The following is a 21,071-nucleotide window of genomic DNA, read 5'->3' as shown; positions in this document are numbered from 1 at the left end:
AACACTCCCTTTACCTTGGTATGGTCTGCAGTCCACGAAAGGATTCCCAGAATACCTCTCCGGACAACTGCACATGGGAATGTGGTTGACTACTTCGCACCTGGCGTTCTGCCCGCAAGTGCCGGGACACGGGTCCACGCACTTCTGCCTCACGCAGGCCTTGTCCCTCGGACAATCAGAGCTCAATACGCACTCCGGCCTGCAACCCACGTACGGGTCTCCTTGGTACTCGGGCAGGCATGAGCATATTCCGTCTCGACACTGTGCGTTGGCACCGCACGGCGATGGGTGGCAAGGATCCGACGCCAACACCGGTTCCGCTGCTGCAAAGTGAAACGCGATTTCTCGTCAGCGAGGAGCCCCACAACCGTAAATTTCAAGACAGGCAACTAAGGCGAGAAGGTAAAAAGCGACCCCGTGGGGTTTTCGGAACATACGTTCTGGCGGCTTCGGGAAGCAGTTGGAAAACGGATCTCCTGTGTATCCGACCGGACACGTGCACATCGGAGTGTGGTTGAGGACGGTGCACTGAGCGCCCTGCCCGCAGGAGCCAGGGCACGGATCTCTACATTTCTCCCTCATGCAAGCCCTATTGCTGGGACACTCCGAGTTGATGACGCACTCCGGACGACAGTTGGGCGGGCTGCCCGTGTAGCCAACGCGACAAGAGCAGGACGGCCCACCGCCTATGTCCCTGCACTCGGAGTACGGGCCGCACGGAGACGGCACGCAAGGGTCCGAGAACACCGGCTGCTGAACCGGCGGCGGAGGAGCTGCAGGGATGGAGAGCCCAGTATGAGAACGTGGGACGAAGGACTCAAATGCGGTTCAAAAGCCAAAGCGACAGCCCAGACGCCGAGGGGACACGACCGCCCCAAACCGGGCACGACATCTCGCGAAACAGAACAACGCGCGGACCCCCGCCGGCTAAGGCGCCGACGCTCTGCCGGAATCGTGCCCGGCTGGCCGGCGCGCTCCCTCCCCCCGCCGGACTGGACGCCCAATCGTTTGAATCGCATTCGAGTGGGCGCATTCGCCGAAATTTTGCATTCATTCCTCTTACGTGGTATTGGGTAGCATCTGGTAAACGCGTCTCCCGTGTATCCGGACTGGCAGGTACAGATTGGACTGTGGTTGTTCACCTGACAGCGAGTGTTTTGGCCACACGGGCCAGGGCATGGGTTCACGCACTTCTGATTTACGCAGGCCTTGTCACGTGGGCACTCCGGGCTAACCACGCACTCCGGCCTGCAGCCAGGCGGACTACCCACGTAGCCCACCAGGCACGAACACACGCCCTGGCCGTTGACCTCACGGCACTGGCTATTCGGACCGCAAGGAGACGGCGAGCACGGGTCACCGATATCCGCAACGACGGCTAAAATTGAAGTGCATTTTCATATTAATCGAGGGACGCCTCGTATACCCGCAGTTAATTCACAGGACAAGTTTCATCGTTCCCTTACGTTCCGCCGGGAAGCAGCGACTGAAAGGATTCCCAGTGTATCCAGCGCGACACACGCAAGACGGCAAGTGGTTCACCACCTGGCAGTCCGCGTTGGGGCCGCAGTTTCCTGGGCACGGGTCCTGGCACTTGTTCCTTATGCATGCCCTGTTAGACGCGCAATCGGAGCTCACCACGCACTCGGGTCGACACCCTTCGTACGGGTTTCCGAAATAATCCTCTATGCATCTGCATGCACCAGCGCCGTTCTGCTCCCTGCACACGGCGTTCGACCCGCAAGGGGAAGGAACGCACGGCGTGGGATTGGCATGCACTGGCTCCGCTGAAAGAAAACGATCCGCAACATTACTAACCACGCCCTGCCCAGCGCCCACCAAATGATCATCACAACTACAATCAGACTCCTCGATAAACCGATACGAAATCCCGTCTATTTACATTGCTGAGGTTGACACTGCGAGAACGGGTCGCCGAAGAAGCCGGACAGGCACACGCACATCGGCGTGTGGCTGACCACCCTGCACTCGGCGTTCGCCCCGCAACTTCCGGGGCACGGGTCCCGGCATTTTTGGTTCATGCAGGCCAGGTGGCTCGAGCATTCGCTGTTGCTGACGCACTCGGGGCGGCAGTTGGGCGGCGAGCCCCTGTACTCGGGTAGACAAGAGCACGAGGGACTATCCGCGATCACCCGACACTCGGCGTAAGGACCGCACGGCGACGGTTGGCAAGGGTTCACAGGAGGAGGCGGCGGCGTGTCGGCTGCCGGAAAAGAAAAGGAAACCCGCCGTTACCCCGGCTGCCACTCGCGACATCCTACTCACGACGACCGAATCTAACGCGCACAATCAACATGCTTACGGATCGGACTGCACCGAATGAACGGGTCTCCGGTGTACCGCGGCGGGCAGCTGCAGATGGGGTTGTGGTTGATGACCTCACACTTAGCCCCTATTCCGCAAGTGCCCAGGCAAGGGTTCCTGCACTTCTGGTTGTTGCAAGCCTCGTTCTGACTACACTCCGAGCTCACCACGCATTCCGGTCTGCAGTTGGGTGGGCTTCCCATGTACCCGGGAACGCATGAGCACACCGCCTGACCGTTCACCTCGCGACACTGGCTGTTCGGCCCGCAAGGTGACGGCCGGCAAGGCTCACTCACCACCGGTTCTACCAAGAAAAACAAACCGTCAATCCGAATTCCCCCACTCAAGCCCTCGAAACAAAAGCATCTCTTTTGCACACGGGCGAGAGCGGAGGAAGTTCCAGAACCCTCTACCCTCCCCCCCGACCGGAAGGACGCGCCAAGAAAAACGACATCCAGCAACACACTGCCCCTCCCATTCCCCGACAGCGAACCGACACCAACAACGACACGAGCCCTCAACCCCTTCGCCCACAAACACAGAGAAAGAAACGCGACAACCTTTTCCACCGCCCGCTTCGTTCCAAACATTCGACGCCGAAACACGAAACGCGCGACGGCGGACAAACCGCCGACAACCACCGGACACGCACGCGAAGCGGAACAGCCGGCCCGTCGCGCTCGCCTCAACTGGCGAACAGACCGCCCCCTTCCGCACGCGGCTACCGGAAACACGCGCGGCGACCGGCCTCTTCCCGCTCCACTACGTGGGGCAGAAGAGTCCGCCGTAGTCGCCGCGCCAAAGCAATCTCTCCGCCGAGCGATTCCACCGCGCGGGCGTCGGAGGGGGCGCCCTCTCCAGCGCCCCCCCTCCGGACCCGTGCAATCCCCGCGACATATCAGCCCCGCACGGCCTCTCCCCTCTCTCAGAAACCCCTCCCCACCTCCATCCCAGACACACTCCCGCGACTCCAAACCACCGCGCTTCAAATCTGGAACCCCCTCCAACGCTCCCCCAAAACACCACAACACTCCCTTTACCTTGGTATGGTCTGCAGTCCACGAAAGGATTCCCAGAATACCTCTCCGGACAACTGCACATGGGAATGTGGTTGACTACTTCGCACCTGGCGTTCTGCCCGCAAGTGCCGGGACACGGGTCCACGCACTTCTGCCTCACGCAGGCCTTGTCCCTCGGACAATCAGAGCTCAATACGCACTCCGGCCTGCAACCCACGTACGGGTCTCCTTGGTACTCGGGCAGGCATGAGCATATTCCGTCTCGACACTGTGCGTTGGCACCGCACGGCGATGGGTGGCAAGGATCCGACGCCAACACCGGTTCCGCTGCTGCAAAGTGAAACGCGATTTCTCGTCAGCGAGGAGCCCCACAACCGTAAATTTCAAGACAGGCAACTAAGGCGAGAAGGTAAAAAGCGACCCCGTGGGGTTTTCGGAACATACGTTCTGGCGGCTTCGGGAAGCAGTTGGAAAACGGATCTCCTGTGTATCCGACCGGACACGTGCACATCGGAGTGTGGTTGAGGACGGTGCACTGAGCGCCCTGCCCGCAGGAGCCAGGGCACGGATCTCTACATTTCTCCCTCATGCAAGCCCTATTGCTGGGACACTCCGAGTTGATGACGCACTCCGGACGACAGTTGGGCGGGCTGCCCGTGTAGCCAACGCGACAAGAGCAGGACGGCCCACCGCCTATGTCCCTGCACTCGGAGTACGGGCCGCACGGAGACGGCACGCAAGGGTCCGAGAACACCGGCTGCTGAACCGGCGGCGGAGGAGCTGCAGGGATGGAGAGCCCAGTATGAGAACGTGGGACGAAGGACTCAAATGCGGTTCAAAAGCCAAAGCGACAGTCCAGACGCCGAGGGGACACGACCGCCCCAAACCGGGCACGACATCTCGCGAAACAGAACAACGCGCGGACCCCCGCCGGCTAAGGCGCCGACGCTCTGCCGGAATCGTGCCCGGCTGGCCGGCGCGCTCCCTCCCCCCGCCGGACTGGACGCCCAATCGTTTGAATCGCATTCGAGTGGGCGCATTCGCCGAAATTTTGCATTCATTCCTCTTACGTGGTATTGGGTAGCATCTGGTAAACGCGTCTCCCGTGTATCCGGACTGGCAGGTACAGATTGGACTGTGGTTGTTCACCTGACAGCGAGTGTTTTGGCCACACGGGCCAGGGCATGGGTTCACGCACTTCTGATTTACGCAGGCCTTGTCACGTGGGCACTCCGGGCTAACCACGCACTCCGGCCTGCAGCCAGGCGGACTACCCACGTAGCCCACCAGGCACGAACACACGCCCTGGCCGTTGACCTCACGGCACTGGCTATTCGGACCGCAAGGAGACGGCGAGCACGGGTCACCGATATCCGCAACGACGGCTAAAATTGAAGTGCATTTTCATATTAATCGAGGGACGCCTCGTATACCCGCAGTTAATTCACAGGACAAGTTTCATCGTTCCCTTACGTTCCGCCGGGAAGCAGCGACTGAAAGGATTCCCAGTGTATCCAGCGCGACACACGCAAGACGGCAAGTGGTTCACCACCTGGCAGTCCGCGTTGGGGCCGCAGTTTCCTGGGCACGGGTCCTGGCACTTGTTCCTTATGCATGCCCTGTTAGACGCGCAATCGGAGCTCACCACGCACTCGGGTCGACACCCTTCGTACGGGTTTCCGAAATAATCCTCTATGCATCTGCATGCACCAGCGCCGTTCTGCTCCCTGCACACGGCGTTCGACCCGCAAGGGGAAGGAACGCACGGCGTGGGATTGGCATGCACTGGCTCCGCTGAAAGAAAACGATCCGCAACATTACTAACCACGCCCTGCCCAGCGCCCACCAAATGATCATCACAACTACAATCAGACTCCTCGATAAACCGATACGAAATCCCGTCTATTTACATTGCTGAGGTTGACACTGCGAGAACGGGTCGCCGAAGAAGCCGGACAGGCACACGCACATCGGCGTGTGGCTGACCACCCTGCACTCGGCGTTCGCCCCGCAACTTCCGGGGCACGGGTCCCGGCATTTTTGGTTCATGCAGGCCAGGTGGCTCGAGCATTCGCTGTTGCTGACGCACTCGGGGCGGCAGTTGGGCGGCGAGCCCCTGTACTCGGGTAGACAAGAGCACGAGGGACTATCCGCGATCACCCGACACTCGGCGTAAGGACCGCACGGCGACGGTTGGCAAGGGTTCACAGGAGGAGGCGGCGGCGTGTCGGCTGCCGGAAAAGAAAAGGAAACCCGCCGTTACCCCGGCTGCCACTCGCGACATCCTACTCACGACGACCGAATCTAACGCGCACAATCAACATGCTTACGGATCGGACTGCACCGAATGAACGGGTCTCCGGTGTACCGCGGCGGGCAGCTGCAGATGGGGTTGTGGTTGATGACCTCACACTTAGCCCCTATTCCGCAAGTGCCCAGGCAAGGGTTCCTGCACTTCTGGTTGTTGCAAGCCTCGTTCTGACTACACTCCGAGCTCACCACGCATTCCGGTCTGCAGTTGGGTGGGCTTCCCATGTACCCGGGAACGCATGAGCACACCGCCTGACCGTTCACCTCGCGACACTGGCTGTTCGGCCCGCAAGGTGACGGCCGGCAAGGCTCACTCACCACCGGTTCTACCAAGAAAAACAAACCGTCAATCCGAATTCCCCCACTCAAGCCCTCGAAACAAAAGCATCTCTTTTGCACACGGGCGAGAGCGGAGGAAGTTCCAGAACCCTCTACCCTCCCCCCCGACCGGAAGGACGCGCCAAGAAAAACGACATCCAGCAACACATTGCCCCTCCCATTCCCCGACAGCGAACCGACACCAACAACGACACGAGCCCTCAACCCCTTCGCCCACAAACACAGAGAAAGAAACGCGACAACCTTTTCCACCGCCCGCTTCGTTCCAAACATTCGACGCCGAAACACGAAACGCGCGACGGCGGACAAACCGCCGACAACCACCGGACACGCACGCGAAGCGGAACAGCCGGCCCGTCGCGCTCGCCTCAACTGGCGAACAGACCGCCCCCTTCCGCACGCGGCTACCGGAAACACGCGCGGCGACCGGCCTCTTCCCGCTCCACTACGTGGGGCAGAAGAGTCCGCCGTAGTCGCCGCGCCAAAGCAATCTCTCCGCCGAGCGATTCCACCGCGCGGGCGTCGGAGGGGGCGCCCTCTCCAGCGCCCCCCCTCCGGACCCGTGCAATCCCCGCGACATATCAGCCCCGCACGGCCTCTCCCCTCTCTCAGAAACCCCTCCCCACCTCCATCCCAGAGACACTCCCGCGACTCCAAACAACCGCGCTTCAAATCTGGAACCCCCTCCAACGCTCCCCCAAAACACCACAACACTCCCTTTACCTTGGTATGGTCTGCAGTCCACGAAAGGATTCCCAGAATACCTCTCCGGACAACTGCACATGGGAATGTGGTTGACTACTTCGCACCTGGCGTTCTGCCCGCAAGTGCCGGGACACGGGTCCACGCACTTCTGCCTCACGCAGGCCTTGTCCCTCGGACAATCAGAGCTCAATACGCACTCCGGCCTGCAACCCACGTACGGGTCTCCTTGGTACTCGGGCAGGCATGAGCATATTCCGTCTCGACACTGTGCGTTGGCACCGCACGGCGATGGGTGGCAAGGATCCGACGCCAACACCGGTTCCGCTGCTGCAAAGTGAAACGCGATTTCTCGTCAGCGAGGAGCCCCACAACCGTAAATTTCAAGACAGGCAACTAAGGCGAGAAGGTAAAAAGCGACCCCGTGGGGTTTTCGGAACATACGTTCTGGCGGCTTCGGGAAGCAGTTGGAAAACGGATCTCCTGTGTATCCGACCGGACACGTGCACATCGGAGTGTGGTTGAGGACGGTGCACTGAGCGCCCTGCCCGCAGGAGCCAGGGCACGGATCTCTACATTTCTCCCTCATGCAAGCCCTATTGCTGGGACACTCCGAGTTGATGACGCACTCCGGACGACAGTTGGGCGGGCTGCCCGTGTAGCCAACGCGACAAGAGCAGGACGGCCCACCGCCTATGTCCCTGCACTCGGAGTACGGGCCGCACGGAGACGGCACGCAAGGGTCCGAGAACACCGGCTGCTGAACCGGCGGCGGAGGAGCTGCAGGGATGGAGAGCCCAGTATGAGAACGTGGGACGAAGGACTCAAATGCGGTTCAAAAGCCAAAGCGACAGCCCAGACGCCGAGGGGACACGACCGCCCCAAACCGGGCACGACATCTCGCGAAACAGAACAACGCGCGGACCCCCGCCGGCTAAGGCGCCGACGCTCTGCCGGAATCGTGCCCGGCTGGCCGGCGCGCTCCCTCCCCCCGCCGGACTGGACGCCCAATCGTTTGAATCGCATTCGAGTGGGCGCATTCGCCGAAATTTTGCATTCATTCCTCTTACGTGGTATTGGGTAGCATCTGGTAAACGCGTCTCCCGTGTATCCGGACTGGCAGGTACAGATTGGACTGTGGTTGTTCACCTGACAGCGAGTGTTTTGGCCACACGGGCCAGGGCATGGGTTCACGCACTTCTGATTTACGCAGGCCTTGTCACGTGGGCACTCCGGGCTAACCACGCACTCCGGCCTGCAGCCAGGCGGACTACCCACGTAGCCCACCAGGCACGAACACACGCCCTGGCCGTTGACCTCACGGCACTGGCTATTCGGACCGCAAGGAGACGGCGAGCACGGGTCACCGATATCCGCAACGACGGCTAAAATTGAAGTGCATTTTCATATTAATCGAGGGACGCCTCGTATACCCGCAGTTAATTCACAGGACAAGTTTCATCGTTCCCTTACGTTCCGCCGGGAAGCAGCGACTGAAAGGATTCCCAGTGTATCCAGCGCGACACACGCAAGACGGCAAGTGGTTCACCACCTGGCAGTCCGCGTTGGGGCCGCAGTTTCCTGGGCACGGGTCCTGGCACTTGTTCCTTATGCATGCCCTGTTAGACGCGCAATCGGAGCTCACCACGCACTCGGGTCGACACCCTTCGTACGGGTTTCCGAAATAATCCTCTATGCATCTGCATGCACCAGCGCCGTTCTGCTCCCTGCACACGGCGTTCGACCCGCAAGGGGAAGGAACGCACGGCGTGGGATTGGCATGCACTGGCTCCGCTGAAAGAAAACGATCCGCAACATTACTAACCACGCCCTGCCCAGCGCCCACCAAATGATCATCACAACTACAATCAGACTCCTCGATAAACCGATACGAAATCCCGTCTATTTACATTGCTGAGGTTGACACTGCGAGAACGGGTCGCCGAAGAAGCCGGACAGGCACACGCACATCGGCGTGTGGCTGACCACCCTGCACTCGGCGTTCGCCCCGCAACTTCCGGGGCACGGGTCCCGGCATTTTTGGTTCATGCAGGCCAGGTGGCTCGAGCATTCGCTGTTGCTGACGCACTCGGGGCGGCAGTTGGGCGGCGAGCCCCTGTACTCGGGTAGACAAGAGCACGAGGGACTATCCGCGATCACCCGACACTCGGCGTAAGGACCGCACGGCGACGGTTGGCAAGGGTTCACAGGAGGAGGCGGCGGCGTGTCGGCTGCCGGAAAAGAAAAGGAAACCCGCCGTTACCCCGGCTGCCACTCGCGACATCCTACTCACGACGACCGAATCTAACGCGCACAATCAACATGCTTACGTATCGGACTGCACCGAATGAACGGGTCTCCGGTGTACCGCGGCGGGCAGCTGCAGATGGGGTTGTGGTTGATGACCTCACACTTAGCCCCTATTCCGCAAGTGCCCAGGCAAGGGTTCCTGCACTTCTGGTTGTTGCAAGCCTCGTTCTGACTACACTCCGAGCTCACCACGCATTCCGGTCTGCAGTTGGGTGGGCTTCCCATGTACCCGGGAACGCATGAGCACACCGCCTGACCGTTCACCTCGCGACACTGGCTGTTCGGCCCGCAAGGTGACGGCCGGCAAGGCTCACTCACCACCGGTTCTACCAAGAAAAACAAACCGTCAATCCGAATTCCCCCACTCAAGCCCTCGAAACAAAAGCATCTCTTTTGCACACGGGCGAGAGCGGAGGAAGTTCCAGAACCCTCTACCCTCCCCCCCGACCGGAAGGACGCGCCAAGAAAAACGACATCCAGCAACACATTGCCCCTCCCATTCCCCGACAGCGAACCGACACCAACAACGACACGAGCCCTCAACCCCTTCGCCCACAAACACAGAGAAAGAAACGCGACAACCTTTTCCACCGCCCGCTTCGTTCCAAACATTCGACGCCGAAACACGAAACGCGCGACGGCGGACAAACCGCCGACAACCACCGGACACGCACGCGAAGCGGAACAGCCGGCCCGTCGCGCTCGCCTCAACTGGCGAACAGACCGCCCCCTTCCGCACGCGGCTACCGGAAACACGCGCGGCGACCGGCCTCTTCCCGCTCCACTACGTGGGGCAGAAGAGTCCGCCGTAGTCGCCGCGCCAAAGCAATCTCTCCGCCGAGCGATTCCACCGCGCGGGCGTCGGAGGGGGCGCCCTCTCCAGCGCCCCCCCTCCGGACCCGTGCAATCCCCGCGACATATCAGCCCCGCACGGCCTCTCCCCTCTCTCAGAAACCCCTCCCCACCTCCATCCCAGACACACTCCCGCGACTCCAAACCACCGCGCTTCAAATCTGGAACCCCCTCCAACGCTCCCCCAAAACACCACAACACTCCCTTTACCTTGGTATGGTCTGCAGTCCACGAAAGGATTCCCAGAATACCTCTCCGGACAACTGCACATGGGAATGTGGTTGACTACTTCGCACCTGGCGTTCTGCCCGCAAGTGCCGGGACACGGGTCCACGCACTTCTGCCTCACGCAGGCCTTGTCCCTCGGACAATCAGAGCTCAATACGCACTCCGGCCTGCAACCCACGTACGGGTCTCCTTGGTACTCGGGCAGGCATGAGCATATTCCGTCTCGACACTGTGCGTTGGCACCGCACGGCGATGGGTGGCAAGGATCCGACGCCAACACCGGTTCCGCTGCTGCAAAGTGAAACGCGATTTCTCGTCAGCGAGGAGCCCCACAACCGTAAATTTCAAGACAGGCAACTAAGGCGAGAAGGTAAAAAGCGACCCCGTGGGGTTTTCGGAACATACGTTCTGGCGGCTTCGGGAAGCAGTTGGAAAACGGATCTCCTGTGTAACCGACCGGACAGGAGCACATCGGCGTGTGGTTGAGGACGGCGCACTGAGCGCCCTGCCCGCAGGAGCCAGGGCACGGATCTCTGCATTTCTCCCTCATGCAAGCCCTATTGCTGGGACACTCCGAGTTGATGACGCACTCCGGACGACAGTTGGGCGGGCTGCCCGTGTAGCCAACGCGACAAGAGCAGGACGGCCCACCGCCTATGTCCCTGCACTCGGAGTACGGGCCGCACGGAGACGGCACGCAAGGGTCCGAGAACACCGGCTGCTGAACCGGCGGCGGAGGAGCTGCAGGGATGGAGAGCCCAGTATGAGAACGTGGGACGAAGGACTCAAATGCGGTTCAAAAGCCAAAGCGACAGCCCAGACGCCGAGGGGACACGACCGCCCCAAACCGGGCACGACATCTCGCGAAACAGAACAACGCGCGGACCCCCGCCGGCTAAGGCGCCGACGCTCTGCCGGAATCGTGCCCGGCTGGCCGGCGCGCTCCCTCCCCCCGCCGGACTGGACGCCCAATCGTTTGAATCGCATTCGAGTGGGCGCATTCGCCGAAATTTTGCATTCATTCCTCTTACGTGGTATTGGGTAGCATCTGGTAAACGCGTCTCCCGTGTATCCGGACTGGCAGGTACAGATTGGACTGTGGTTGTTCACCTGACAGCGAGTGTTTTGGCCACACGGGCCAGGGCATGGGTTCACGCACTTCTGATTTACGCAGGCCTTGTCACGTGGGCACTCCGGGCTAACCACGCACTCCGGCCTGCAGCCAGGCGGACTACCCACGTAGCCCACCAGGCACGAACACACGCCCTGGCCGTTGACCTCACGGCACTGGCTATTCGGACCGCAAGGAGACGGCGAGCACGGGTCACCGATATCCGCAACGACGGCTAAAATTGAAGTGCATTTTCATATTAATCGAGGGACGCCTCGTATACCCGCAGTTAATTCACAGGACAAGTTTCATCGTTCCCTTACGTTCCGCCGGGAAGCAGCGACTGAAAGGATTCCCAGTGTATCCAGCGCGACACACGCAAGACGGCAAGTGGTTCACCACCTGGCAGTCCGCGTTGGGGCCGCAGTTTCCTGGGCACGGGTCCTGGCACTTGTTCCTTATGCATGCCCTGTTAGACGCGCAATCGGAGCTCACCACGCACTCGGGTCGACACCCTTCGTACGGGTTTCCGAAATAATCCTCTATGCATCTGCATGCACCAGCGCCGTTCTGCTCCCTGCACACGGCGTTCGACCCGCAAGGGGAAGGAACGCACGGCGTGGGATTGGCATGCACTGGCTCCGCTGAAAGAAAACGATCCGCAACATTACTAACCACGCCCTGCCCAGCGCCCACCAAATGATCATCACAACTACAATCAGACTCCTCGATAAACCGATACGAAATCCCGTCTATTTACATTGCTGAGGTTGACACTGCGAGAACGGGTCGCCGAAGAAGCCGGACAGGCACACGCACATCGGCGTGTGGCTGACCACCCTGCACTCGGCGTTCGCCCCGCAACTTCCGGGGCACGGGTCCCGGCATTTTTGGTTCATGCAGGCCAGGTGGCTCGAGCATTCGCTGTTGCTGACGCACTCGGGGCGGCAGTTGGGCGGCGAGCCCCTGTACTCGGGTAGACAAGAGCACGAGGGACTATCCGCGATCACCCGACACTCGGCGTAAGGACCGCACGGCGACGGTTGGCAAGGGTTCACAGGAGGAGGCGGCGGCGTGTCGGCTGCCGGAAAAGAAAAGGAAACCCGCCGTTACCCCGGCTGCCACTCGCGACATCCTACTCACGACGACCGAATCTAACGCGCACAATCAACATGCTTACGTATCGGACTGCACCGAATGAACGGGTCTCCGGTGTACCGCGGCGGGCAGCTGCAGATGGGGTTGTGGTTGATGACCTCACACTTAGCCCCTATTCCGCAAGTGCCCAGGCAAGGGTTCCTGCACTTCTGGTTGTTGCAAGCCTCGTTCTGACTACACTCCGAGCTCACCACGCATTCCGGTCTGCAGTTGGGTGGGCTTCCCATGTACCCGGGAACGCATGAGCACACCGCCTGACCGTTCACCTCGCGACACTGGCTGTTCGGCCCGCAAGGTGACGGCCGGCAAGGCTCACTCACCACCGGTTCTACCAAGAAAAACAAACCGTCAATCCGAATTCCCCCACTCAAGCCCTCGAAACAAAAGCATCTCTTTTGCACACGGGCGAGAGCGGAGGAAGTTCCAGAACCCTCTACCCTCCCCCCCCGACCGGAAGGACGCGCCAAGAAAAACGACATCCAGCAACACATTGCCCCTCCCATTCCCCGACAGCGAACCGACACCAACAACGACACGAGCCCTCAACCCCTTCGCCCACAAACACAGAGAAAGAAACGCGACAACCTTTTCCACCGCCCGCTTCGTTCCAAACATTCGACGCCGAAACACGAAACGCGCGACGGCGGACAAACCGCCGACAACCACCGGACACGCACGCGAAGCGGAACAGCCGGCCCGTCGCGCTCGCCTCAACTGGCGAACAGACCGCCCCCTTCCGCACGCGGCTACCGGAAACACGCGCGGCGACCGGCCTCTTCCCGCTCCACTACGTGGGGCAGAAGAGTCCGCCGTAGTCGCCGCGCCAAAGCAATCTCTCCGCCGAGCGATTCCACCGCGCGGGCGTCGGAGGGGGCGCCCTCTCCAGCGCCCCCCCTCCGGACCCGTGCAATCCCCGCGACATATCAGCCCCGCACGGCCTCTCCCCTCTCTCAGAAACCCCTCCCCACCTCCATCCCAGACACACTCCCGCGACTCCAAACCACCGCGCTTCAAATCTGGAACCCCCTCCAACGCTCCCCCAAAACACCACAACACTCCCTTTACCTTGGTATGGTCTGCAGTCCACGAAAGGATTCCCAGAATACCTCTCCGGACAACTGCACATGGGAATGTGGTTGACTACTTCGCACCTGGCGTTCTGCCCGCAAGTGCCGGGACACGGGTCCACGCACTTCTGCCTCACGCAGGCCTTGTCCCTCGGACAATCAGAGCTCAATACGCACTCCGGCCTGCAACCCACGTACGGGTCTCCTTGGTACTCGGGCAGGCATGAGCATATTCCGTCTCGACACTGTGCGTTGGCACCGCACGGCGATGGGTGGCAAGGATCCGACGCCAACACCGGTTCCGCTGCTGCAAAGTGAAACGCGATTTCTCGTCAGCGAGGAGCCCCACAACCGTAAATTTCAAGACAGGCAACTAAGGCGAGAAGGTAAAAAGCGACCCCGTGGGGTTTTCGGAACATACGTTCTGGCGGCTTCGGGAAGCAGTTGGAAAACGGATCTCCTGTGTAACCGACCGGACAGGAGCACATCGGCGTGTGGTTGAGGACGGCGCACTGAGCGCCCTGCCCGCAGGAGCCAGGGCACGGATCTCTGCATTTCTCCCTCATGCAAGCCCTATTGCTGGGACACTCCGAGTTGATGACGCACTCCGGACGACAGTTGGGCGGGCTGCCCGTGTAGCCAACGCGACAAGAGCAGGACGGCCCCACCGCCTATGTCCCTGCACTCGGAGTACGGGCCGCACGGAGACGGCACGCAAGGGTCCGAGAACACCGGCTGCTGAACCGGCGGCGGAGGAGCTGCAGGGATGGGAGAGCCCAGTATGAGAACGTGGGGACGAAGGACTCAAATGCGGTTCAAAAGCCAAAGCGACAGCCCAGACGCCGAGGGGACACGACCGCCCCAAACCGGGCACGACATCTCGCGAAACAGAACAACGCGCGGACCCCCGCCGGCTAAGGCGCCGACGCTCTGCCGGAATCGTGCCCGGCTGGCCGGCGCGCTCCCTCCCCCCGCCGGACTGGACGCCCAATCGTTTGAATCGCATTCGAGTGGGCGCATTCGCCGAAATTTTGCATTTCATTCCTCTTACGTGGTATTGGGTAGCATCTGGTAAACGCGTCTCTCCCGTGTATCCGGACTGGCAGGTACAGATTGGACTGTGGTTGTTCACCTGACAGCGAGTGTTTTGGCCACACGGGCCAGGGCATGGGTTCACGCACTTCTGATTTACGCAGGCCTTGTCACGTGGGCACTCCGGGCTAACCACGCACTCCGGCCTGCAGCCAGGCGGACTACCCACGTAGACCCACCAGGCACGAACACACGCCCTGGCCGTTGACCTCACGGCACTGGCTATTCGGACCGCAAGGAGACGGCGAGCACGGGTCACCGATATCCGCAACGACGGCTAAAATTGAAGTGCATTTTCATATTAATCGAGGGACGCCTCGTATACCCGCAGTTAATTCACAGGACAAGTTTCATCGTTCCCTTACGTTCCGCCGGGAAGCAGCGACTGAAAGGATTCCCAGTGTATCCAGCGCGACACACGCAAGACGGCAAGTGGTTCACCACCTGGCAGTCCGCGTTGGGGCCGCAGTTTCCTGGGCACGGGTCCTGGCACTTGTTCCTTATGCATGCCCTGTTAGACGCGCAATCGGAGCTCACCACGCACTCGGGTCGACACCCTTCGTACGGGTTTCCGAAATAATCCTCTATGCATCTGCATGCACCAGCGCCGTTCTGCTCCCTGCACACGGCGTTCGACCCGCAAGGGGAAGGAACGCACGGCGTGGGATTGGCATGCACTGGCTCCGCTGAAAGAAACGATCCGCAACATTACTAACCACGCCCTGCCCAGCGCCCACCAAATGATCATCACAACTACAATCAGACTCCTCGATAAACCGATACGAAATCCCGTCTATTTACATTGCTGAGGTTGACACTGCGAGAACGGGTCGCCGAAGAAGCCGGACAGGCACACGCACATCGGCGTGTGGCTGACCACCCTGCACTCGGCGTTCGCCCCGCAACTTCCGGGCACGGGTCCCGGCATTTTTGGTTCATGCAGGCCAGGTGGCTCGAGCATTCGCTGTTGCTGACGCACTCGGGGCGGCAGTTGGGCGGCGAGCCCCTGTACTCGGGTAGGACAAGAGCACGAGGGACTATCCGCGATCACCCGACACTCGGCGTAAGGACCGCACGGCGACGGTTGGCAAGGGTTCACAGGAGGAGGCGGCGGGCGTGTCCGGCTGCCGGAAAAGAAAAGGAAACCCGCCGTTACCCCGGCTGCCACTCGCGACATCCTACTCACTGACGACCGAATCTAACGCGCACAATCAACATGCTTACGTATCGGACTGCACCGAATGAACGGGTCTCCGGTGTACCGCGGCGGGCAGCTGCAGATGGGGTTGTGGTTGATGACCTCACACTTAGCCCCTATTCCGCAAGTGCCCAGGCAAGGGTTCCTGCACTTCTGGTTGTTGCAAGCCTCGTTCTGACTACACTCCGAGCTCACCACGCATTCCGGTCTGCAGTTGGGTGGGCTTCCCATGTACCGCGGAACGCATGAGCACACCGCCTGACCGTTCACCTCGCGACACTGGCTGTTCGGCCCGCAAGGTGACGGCCGGCAAGGCTCACTCACCACCGGTTCTACCAAGAAAAAACAAACCGTCAATCCGAATTCCCCCACTCAAGCCCTCGAAACAAAAGCATCTCTTTTGCACACGGGCGAGAGCGGAGGAAGTTCCAGAACCCTCTACCCTCCCCCCCGACCGGAAGGACGCGCCAAGAAAAACGACATCCAGCAACACATTGCCCCTCCCATTCCCCGACAGCGAACCGACACCAACAACGACACGAGCCCTCAACCCCTTCGCCCACAAACACAGAGAAAGAAACGCGACAACCTTTTCCACCGCCCGCTTCGTTCCAAACATTCGACGCCGAAACACGAAACGCGCGACGGCGGACAAACCGCCGACAACCACCGGACACGCACGCGAAGCGGAACAGCCGGCCCGTCGCGCTCGCCTCAACTGGCGAACAGACCGCCCCCCTTCCGCACGCGGCTACCGGAAACACGCGCGGCGACCGGCCTCTTCCCGCTCCACTACGTGGGGCAGAAGAGTCCGCCGTAGTCGCCGCGCCAAAGCAATCTCTCCGCCGAGCGATTCCACCGCGCGGGCGTCGGAGGGGGGCGCCCTCTCCAGCGCCCCCCCTCCGGACCCGTGCAATCCCCGCGACATATCAGCCCCGCACGGCCTCTCCCCTCTCTCAGAAACCCCTCCCCACCTCCATCCCAGACACACTCCCGCGACTCCAAACCACCGCGCTTCAAATCTGGAACCCCCTCCAACGCTCCCCCAAAACACCACAACACTCCCTTTACCTTGGTATGGTCTGCAGTCCACGAAAGGATTCCCAGAATACCTCTCCGGACAACTGCACATGGGAATGTGGTTGACTACTTCGCACCTGGCGTTCTGCCCGCAAGTGCCGGGACACGGGTCCCACGCACTTCTGCCTCACGCAGGCCTTGTCCCTCGGACAATCAGAGCTCAATACGCACTCCGGCCTGCAACCCACGTACGGGTCTCCTTGGTACTCGGGCAGGCATGAGCATATTCCGTCTCGACACTGTGCGTTGGCACCGCACGGCGATGGGTGGCAAGGATCCGACGCCAACACCGGTTCCGCTGCTGCAAAGTGAAACGCGATTTCTCGTCAGCGAGGAGCCCCACAACCGTAAATTTCAAGACAGGCAACTAAGGCGAGAAGGTAAAAAGCGACCCCGTGGGGTTTTCGAACATACGTTCTGGCGGCTTCGGGAAGCAGTTGGAAAACGGATCTCCTGTGTAACCGACCGGACAGGAGCACATCGGCGTGTGGTTGAGGACGGCGCACTGAGCGCCCTGCCCGCAGGAGCCAGGGCACGGATCTCTGCATTTCTCCCTCATGCAAGCCCTATTGCTGGGACACTCCGAGTTGATGACGCACTCCGGACGACAGTTGGGCGGGCTGCCCGTGTAGCCAACGCGACAAGAGCAGGACGGCCCACCGCCTATGTCCCTGCACTCGGAGTACGGGCCGCACGGAGACGGCACGCAAGGGTCCGAGAACACCGGCTGCTGAACCGGCGGCGGAGGAGCTGCAGGGATGGAGAGCCCAGTATGAGAACGTGGGACGAAGGACTCAAATGCGGTTCAAAAGCCAAAGCGACAGCCCAGACGCCGAGGGGACACGACCGCCCCAAACCGGGCACGACATCTCGCGAAACAGAACAACGCGCGGACCCCCGCCGGCTAAGGCGCCGACGCTCTGCCGGAATCGTGCCCGGCTGGCCGGCGCGCTCCCTCCCCCCGCCGGACTGGACGCCCAATCGTTTGAATCGCATTCGAGTGGGCGCATTCGCCGAAATTTTGCATTCATTCCTCTTACGTGGTATTGGGTAGCATCTGGTAAACGCGTCTCCCGTGTATCCGGACTGGCAGGTACAGATTGGACTGTGGTTGTTCACCTGACAGCGAGTGTTTTGGCCACACGGGCCAGGGCATGGGTTCACGCACTTCTGATTTACGCAGGCCTTGTCACGTGGGCACTCCGGGCTAACCACGCACTCCGGCCTGCAGCCAGGCGGACTACCCACGTAGCCCACCAGGCACGAACACACGCCCTGGCCGTTGACCTCACGGCACTGGCTATTCGGACCGCAAGGAGACGGCGAGCACGGGTCACCGATATCCGCAACGACGGCTAAAATTGAAGTGCATTTTCATATTAATCGAGGGACGCCTCGTATACCCGCAGTTAATTCACAGGACAAGTTTCATCGTTCCCTTACGTTCCGCCGGGAAGCAGCGACTGAAAGGATTCCCAGTGTATCCAGCGCGACACACGCAAGACGGCAAGTGGTTCACCACCTGGCAGTCCGCGTTGGGGCCGCAGTTTCCTGGGCACGGGTCCTGGCACTTGTTCCTTATGCATGCCCTGTTAGACGCGCAATCGGAGCTCACCACGCACTCGGGTCGACACCCTTCGTACGGGTTTCCGAAATAATCCTCTATGCATCTGCATGCACCAGCGCCGTTCTGCTCCCTGCACACGGCGTTCGACCCGCAAGGGGAAGGAACGCACGGCGTGGGATTGGCATGCACTGGCTCCGCTGAAAGAAAACGATCCGCAACATTACTAACCACGCCCTGCCCAGCGCCCACCAAATGATCATCACAACTACAATCAGACTCCTCGATAAACCGATACGAAATCCCGTCTATTTACATTGCTGAGGTTGACACTGCGAGAACGGGTCGCCGAAGAAGCCGGACAGGCACACGCACATCGGCGTGTGGCTGACCACCCTGCACTCGGCGTTCGCCCCGCAACTTCCGGGGCACGGGTCCCGGCATTTTTGGTTCATGCAGGCCAGGTGGCTCGAGCATTCGCTGTTGCTGACGCACTCGGGGCGGCAGTTGGGCGGCGAGCCCCTGTACTCGGGTAGACAAGAGCACGAGGGACTATCCGCGATCACCCGACACTCGGCGTAAGGACCGCACGGCGACGGTTGGCAAGGGTTCACAGGAGGAGGCGGCGGCGTGTCGGCTGCCGGAAAAGAAAAGGAAACCCGCCGTTACCCCGGCTGCCACTCGCGACATCCTACTCACGACGACCGAATCTAACGCGCACAATCAACATGCTTACGGATCGGACTGCACCGAATGAACGGGTCTCCGGTGTACCGCGGCGGGCAGCTGCAGATGGGGTTGTGGTTGATGACCTCACACTTAGCCCCTATTCCGCAAGTGCCCAGGCAAGGGTTCCTGCACTTCTGGTTGTTGCAAGCCTCGTTCTGACTACACTCCGAGCTCACCACGCATTCCGGTCTGCAGTTGGGTGGGCTTCCCATGTACCCGGGAACGCATGAGCACACCGCCTGACCGTTCACCTCGCGACACTGGCTGTTCGGCCCGCAAGGTGACGGCCGGCATGGCTGAGTATTCACTGGGTCTAGGGAACAATGAGCTTAATTGAGTTTAAATATATCATTTAGTCTTATATCCATTTTTGTGTCAGGCGTTTTATGGCTGAAATCGTTTATGATGAAAAGGCATTTACGATATTGAATTTTTTTATTATGATGTAGGTTTCATGGCTGCGTAACATATCTAGGACCCAAAGGTTGTCTTTAAATAAATCTATGTGTTAAATTGATAGATTTTTTGTCTCATCGCCTTCCTGAATTTTAGTTTTTGATTCTCGATTTTAATTACAATCAATAGTTTATTTATAAGTTTTTCAGCTAATTTTACCCATATTCTATAATATTAGAATCTTTTATGTGTAGGGAATGATTGCTGTAGGTTTTTAATTTTTTTTCATAGGCGATGAATTCCTTTACGAAAGAAAAATAATTTTTGGGATGAGATATGGATTCTCCAAACAGATTAGTAATTTGACATGTATTGATGATTTAATTATAAGTTGATTCCATTTAAGGTAAATGTGCTATGAACGGTATTGTTTCTTTGCAATGGTGTTTCTGTGCAGTTTTTTCTTACAAAATCACGTTTTTGTTAGTCTTTCTCTATCATCATGTTCATGCTCATCATGTTTTCGCCGTTGGAATTTTCACTTATGTGTTTTAGTTTACACATTAGGTGGATAACTTTTGCATATATTATGTAAATGAATGGTAAATGTTGCTACGAATGAATTGATGTTTTCATGTGTTCTAAATGGGCAATACTTTTCCAACACCTCAATATCTAATAACCAATGTTTATTAGTGGAAAAGGTGTGGGATGAGAAAGGTGTCAGATAATTTTTGGTAAATTCATGTAAATACATACTACCAGTTCACTCCATATTTCATGATTTTCACATTAATATGCTTAAATACTTTCGCTGATTGTGTGATGTGAATACTATATAACATGTTTATTTACTGTCCATCTACTTCAGCAATGAGTCCATGATGTCAAAGTTTTTCATTGTTGTAGCAGAAGTATTTACTTGAATTTCTTTTATTTGTACGTTTGGTTCAACTTCTGTAAGTTTTTCCCTAATCATTCAAATATATCGTGCAGAAGAGTTTTAGAGAAGCAGAAATTTATGGTGGGTTCTGTAAGAATGTAAAGAAATTAAGACTGATAAAAACGTTGATATGGAGCATAGTTTCCTATTAATCTGAGTCTTTGTCATTGAGGCAAAAGGATAAAATTAGCTGAGAATTTTGAATTGGTATGTGAACAAGAATGCAAAAAATGGATGAAGTACATACAGAGGAACAAGAGAATGCTCTGAACTTCAAAAGAGGATTAAAGGAGAAAAAGAAGGAGAGGGTGAAAGAGAATAGATTTTTAACTCTGCATAAGTTACTATAATATGTAGTTCCTACAGAGTTTAAGGATATTTTGTAATATGTTGATTATGGCTTATATGAGGGTATTTAGAATGGTTCTCGGAATCACCACTAGTTGTCAGTGCTAGCGCAACGAGTTTCCTGCAAAATAATTGGTAATCCTTTATGAGTAAACATGTCACACACCAGTGCTCATGAAAGAGATCAGTGGAAGAAGCCTATCTGTTGTTCTTCTCATCAAGTGATTTTTGAAGATGGAAAAAATTTAGGTTCAAGAAACAATTAAATAGTTCGCAAAGGAAGGTATAAAAGCAAAGGAA

At 58.5% G+C, this 21,071-nt stretch overlaps 1 protein-coding gene across 1 annotated transcript in view; it reads right to left on the bottom strand.

The window, feature by feature from the left end:
- dpy (fibrillin-like protein dumpy) overlaps window positions 1-21,071 on the bottom strand; it is a 463,637-nt gene that overhangs the window by 73,412 nt on the left and 369,154 nt on the right. Inside the window, 31 exon segments of the mRNA XM_071590673.1 lie at window positions 15-320; window positions 438-773; window positions 1,064-1,378; window positions 1,467-1,787; window positions 1,904-2,224; window positions 2,324-2,629; window positions 3,366-3,671; window positions 4,400-4,493; window positions 5,334-5,575; window positions 5,675-5,980; window positions 6,717-7,025; window positions 7,140-7,475; window positions 7,766-8,080; window positions 8,169-8,489; window positions 8,606-8,926; window positions 9,026-9,331; window positions 10,068-10,376; window positions 11,957-12,277; window positions 12,362-12,682; window positions 13,420-13,728; window positions 13,843-14,092; window positions 14,693-14,790; window positions 14,879-15,199; window positions 15,315-15,419; window positions 15,422-15,550; window positions 15,738-16,043; window positions 16,783-16,903; window positions 16,905-17,089; window positions 17,206-17,541; window positions 17,832-18,146; window positions 19,092-19,412. Of these exon segments, the coding sequence (XP_071446774.1) occupies window positions 15-320; window positions 438-773; window positions 1,064-1,378; window positions 1,467-1,787; window positions 1,904-2,224; window positions 2,324-2,629; window positions 3,366-3,671; window positions 4,400-4,493; window positions 5,334-5,575; window positions 5,675-5,980; window positions 6,717-7,025; window positions 7,140-7,475; window positions 7,766-8,080; window positions 8,169-8,489; window positions 8,606-8,926; window positions 9,026-9,331; window positions 10,068-10,376; window positions 11,957-12,277; window positions 12,362-12,682; window positions 13,420-13,728; window positions 13,843-14,092; window positions 14,693-14,790; window positions 14,879-15,199; window positions 15,315-15,419; window positions 15,422-15,550; window positions 15,738-16,043; window positions 16,783-16,903; window positions 16,905-17,089; window positions 17,206-17,541; window positions 17,832-18,146; window positions 19,092-19,412 (8,508 nt within the window).

This window comes from Hetaerina americana, unplaced genomic scaffold (assembly GCF_022747635.1).
Source record: "Hetaerina americana unplaced genomic scaffold, ioHetAmer1.1.p SCAF_4, whole genome shotgun sequence".
In the NCBI taxonomy this organism is placed as follows: Eukaryota; Metazoa; Arthropoda; class Insecta; order Odonata; family Calopterygidae; genus Hetaerina; species Hetaerina americana.
The sequence above is the reverse complement of the archived record's forward strand: the minus strand, read 5'-3'. Positions and strand labels throughout refer to the sequence as shown.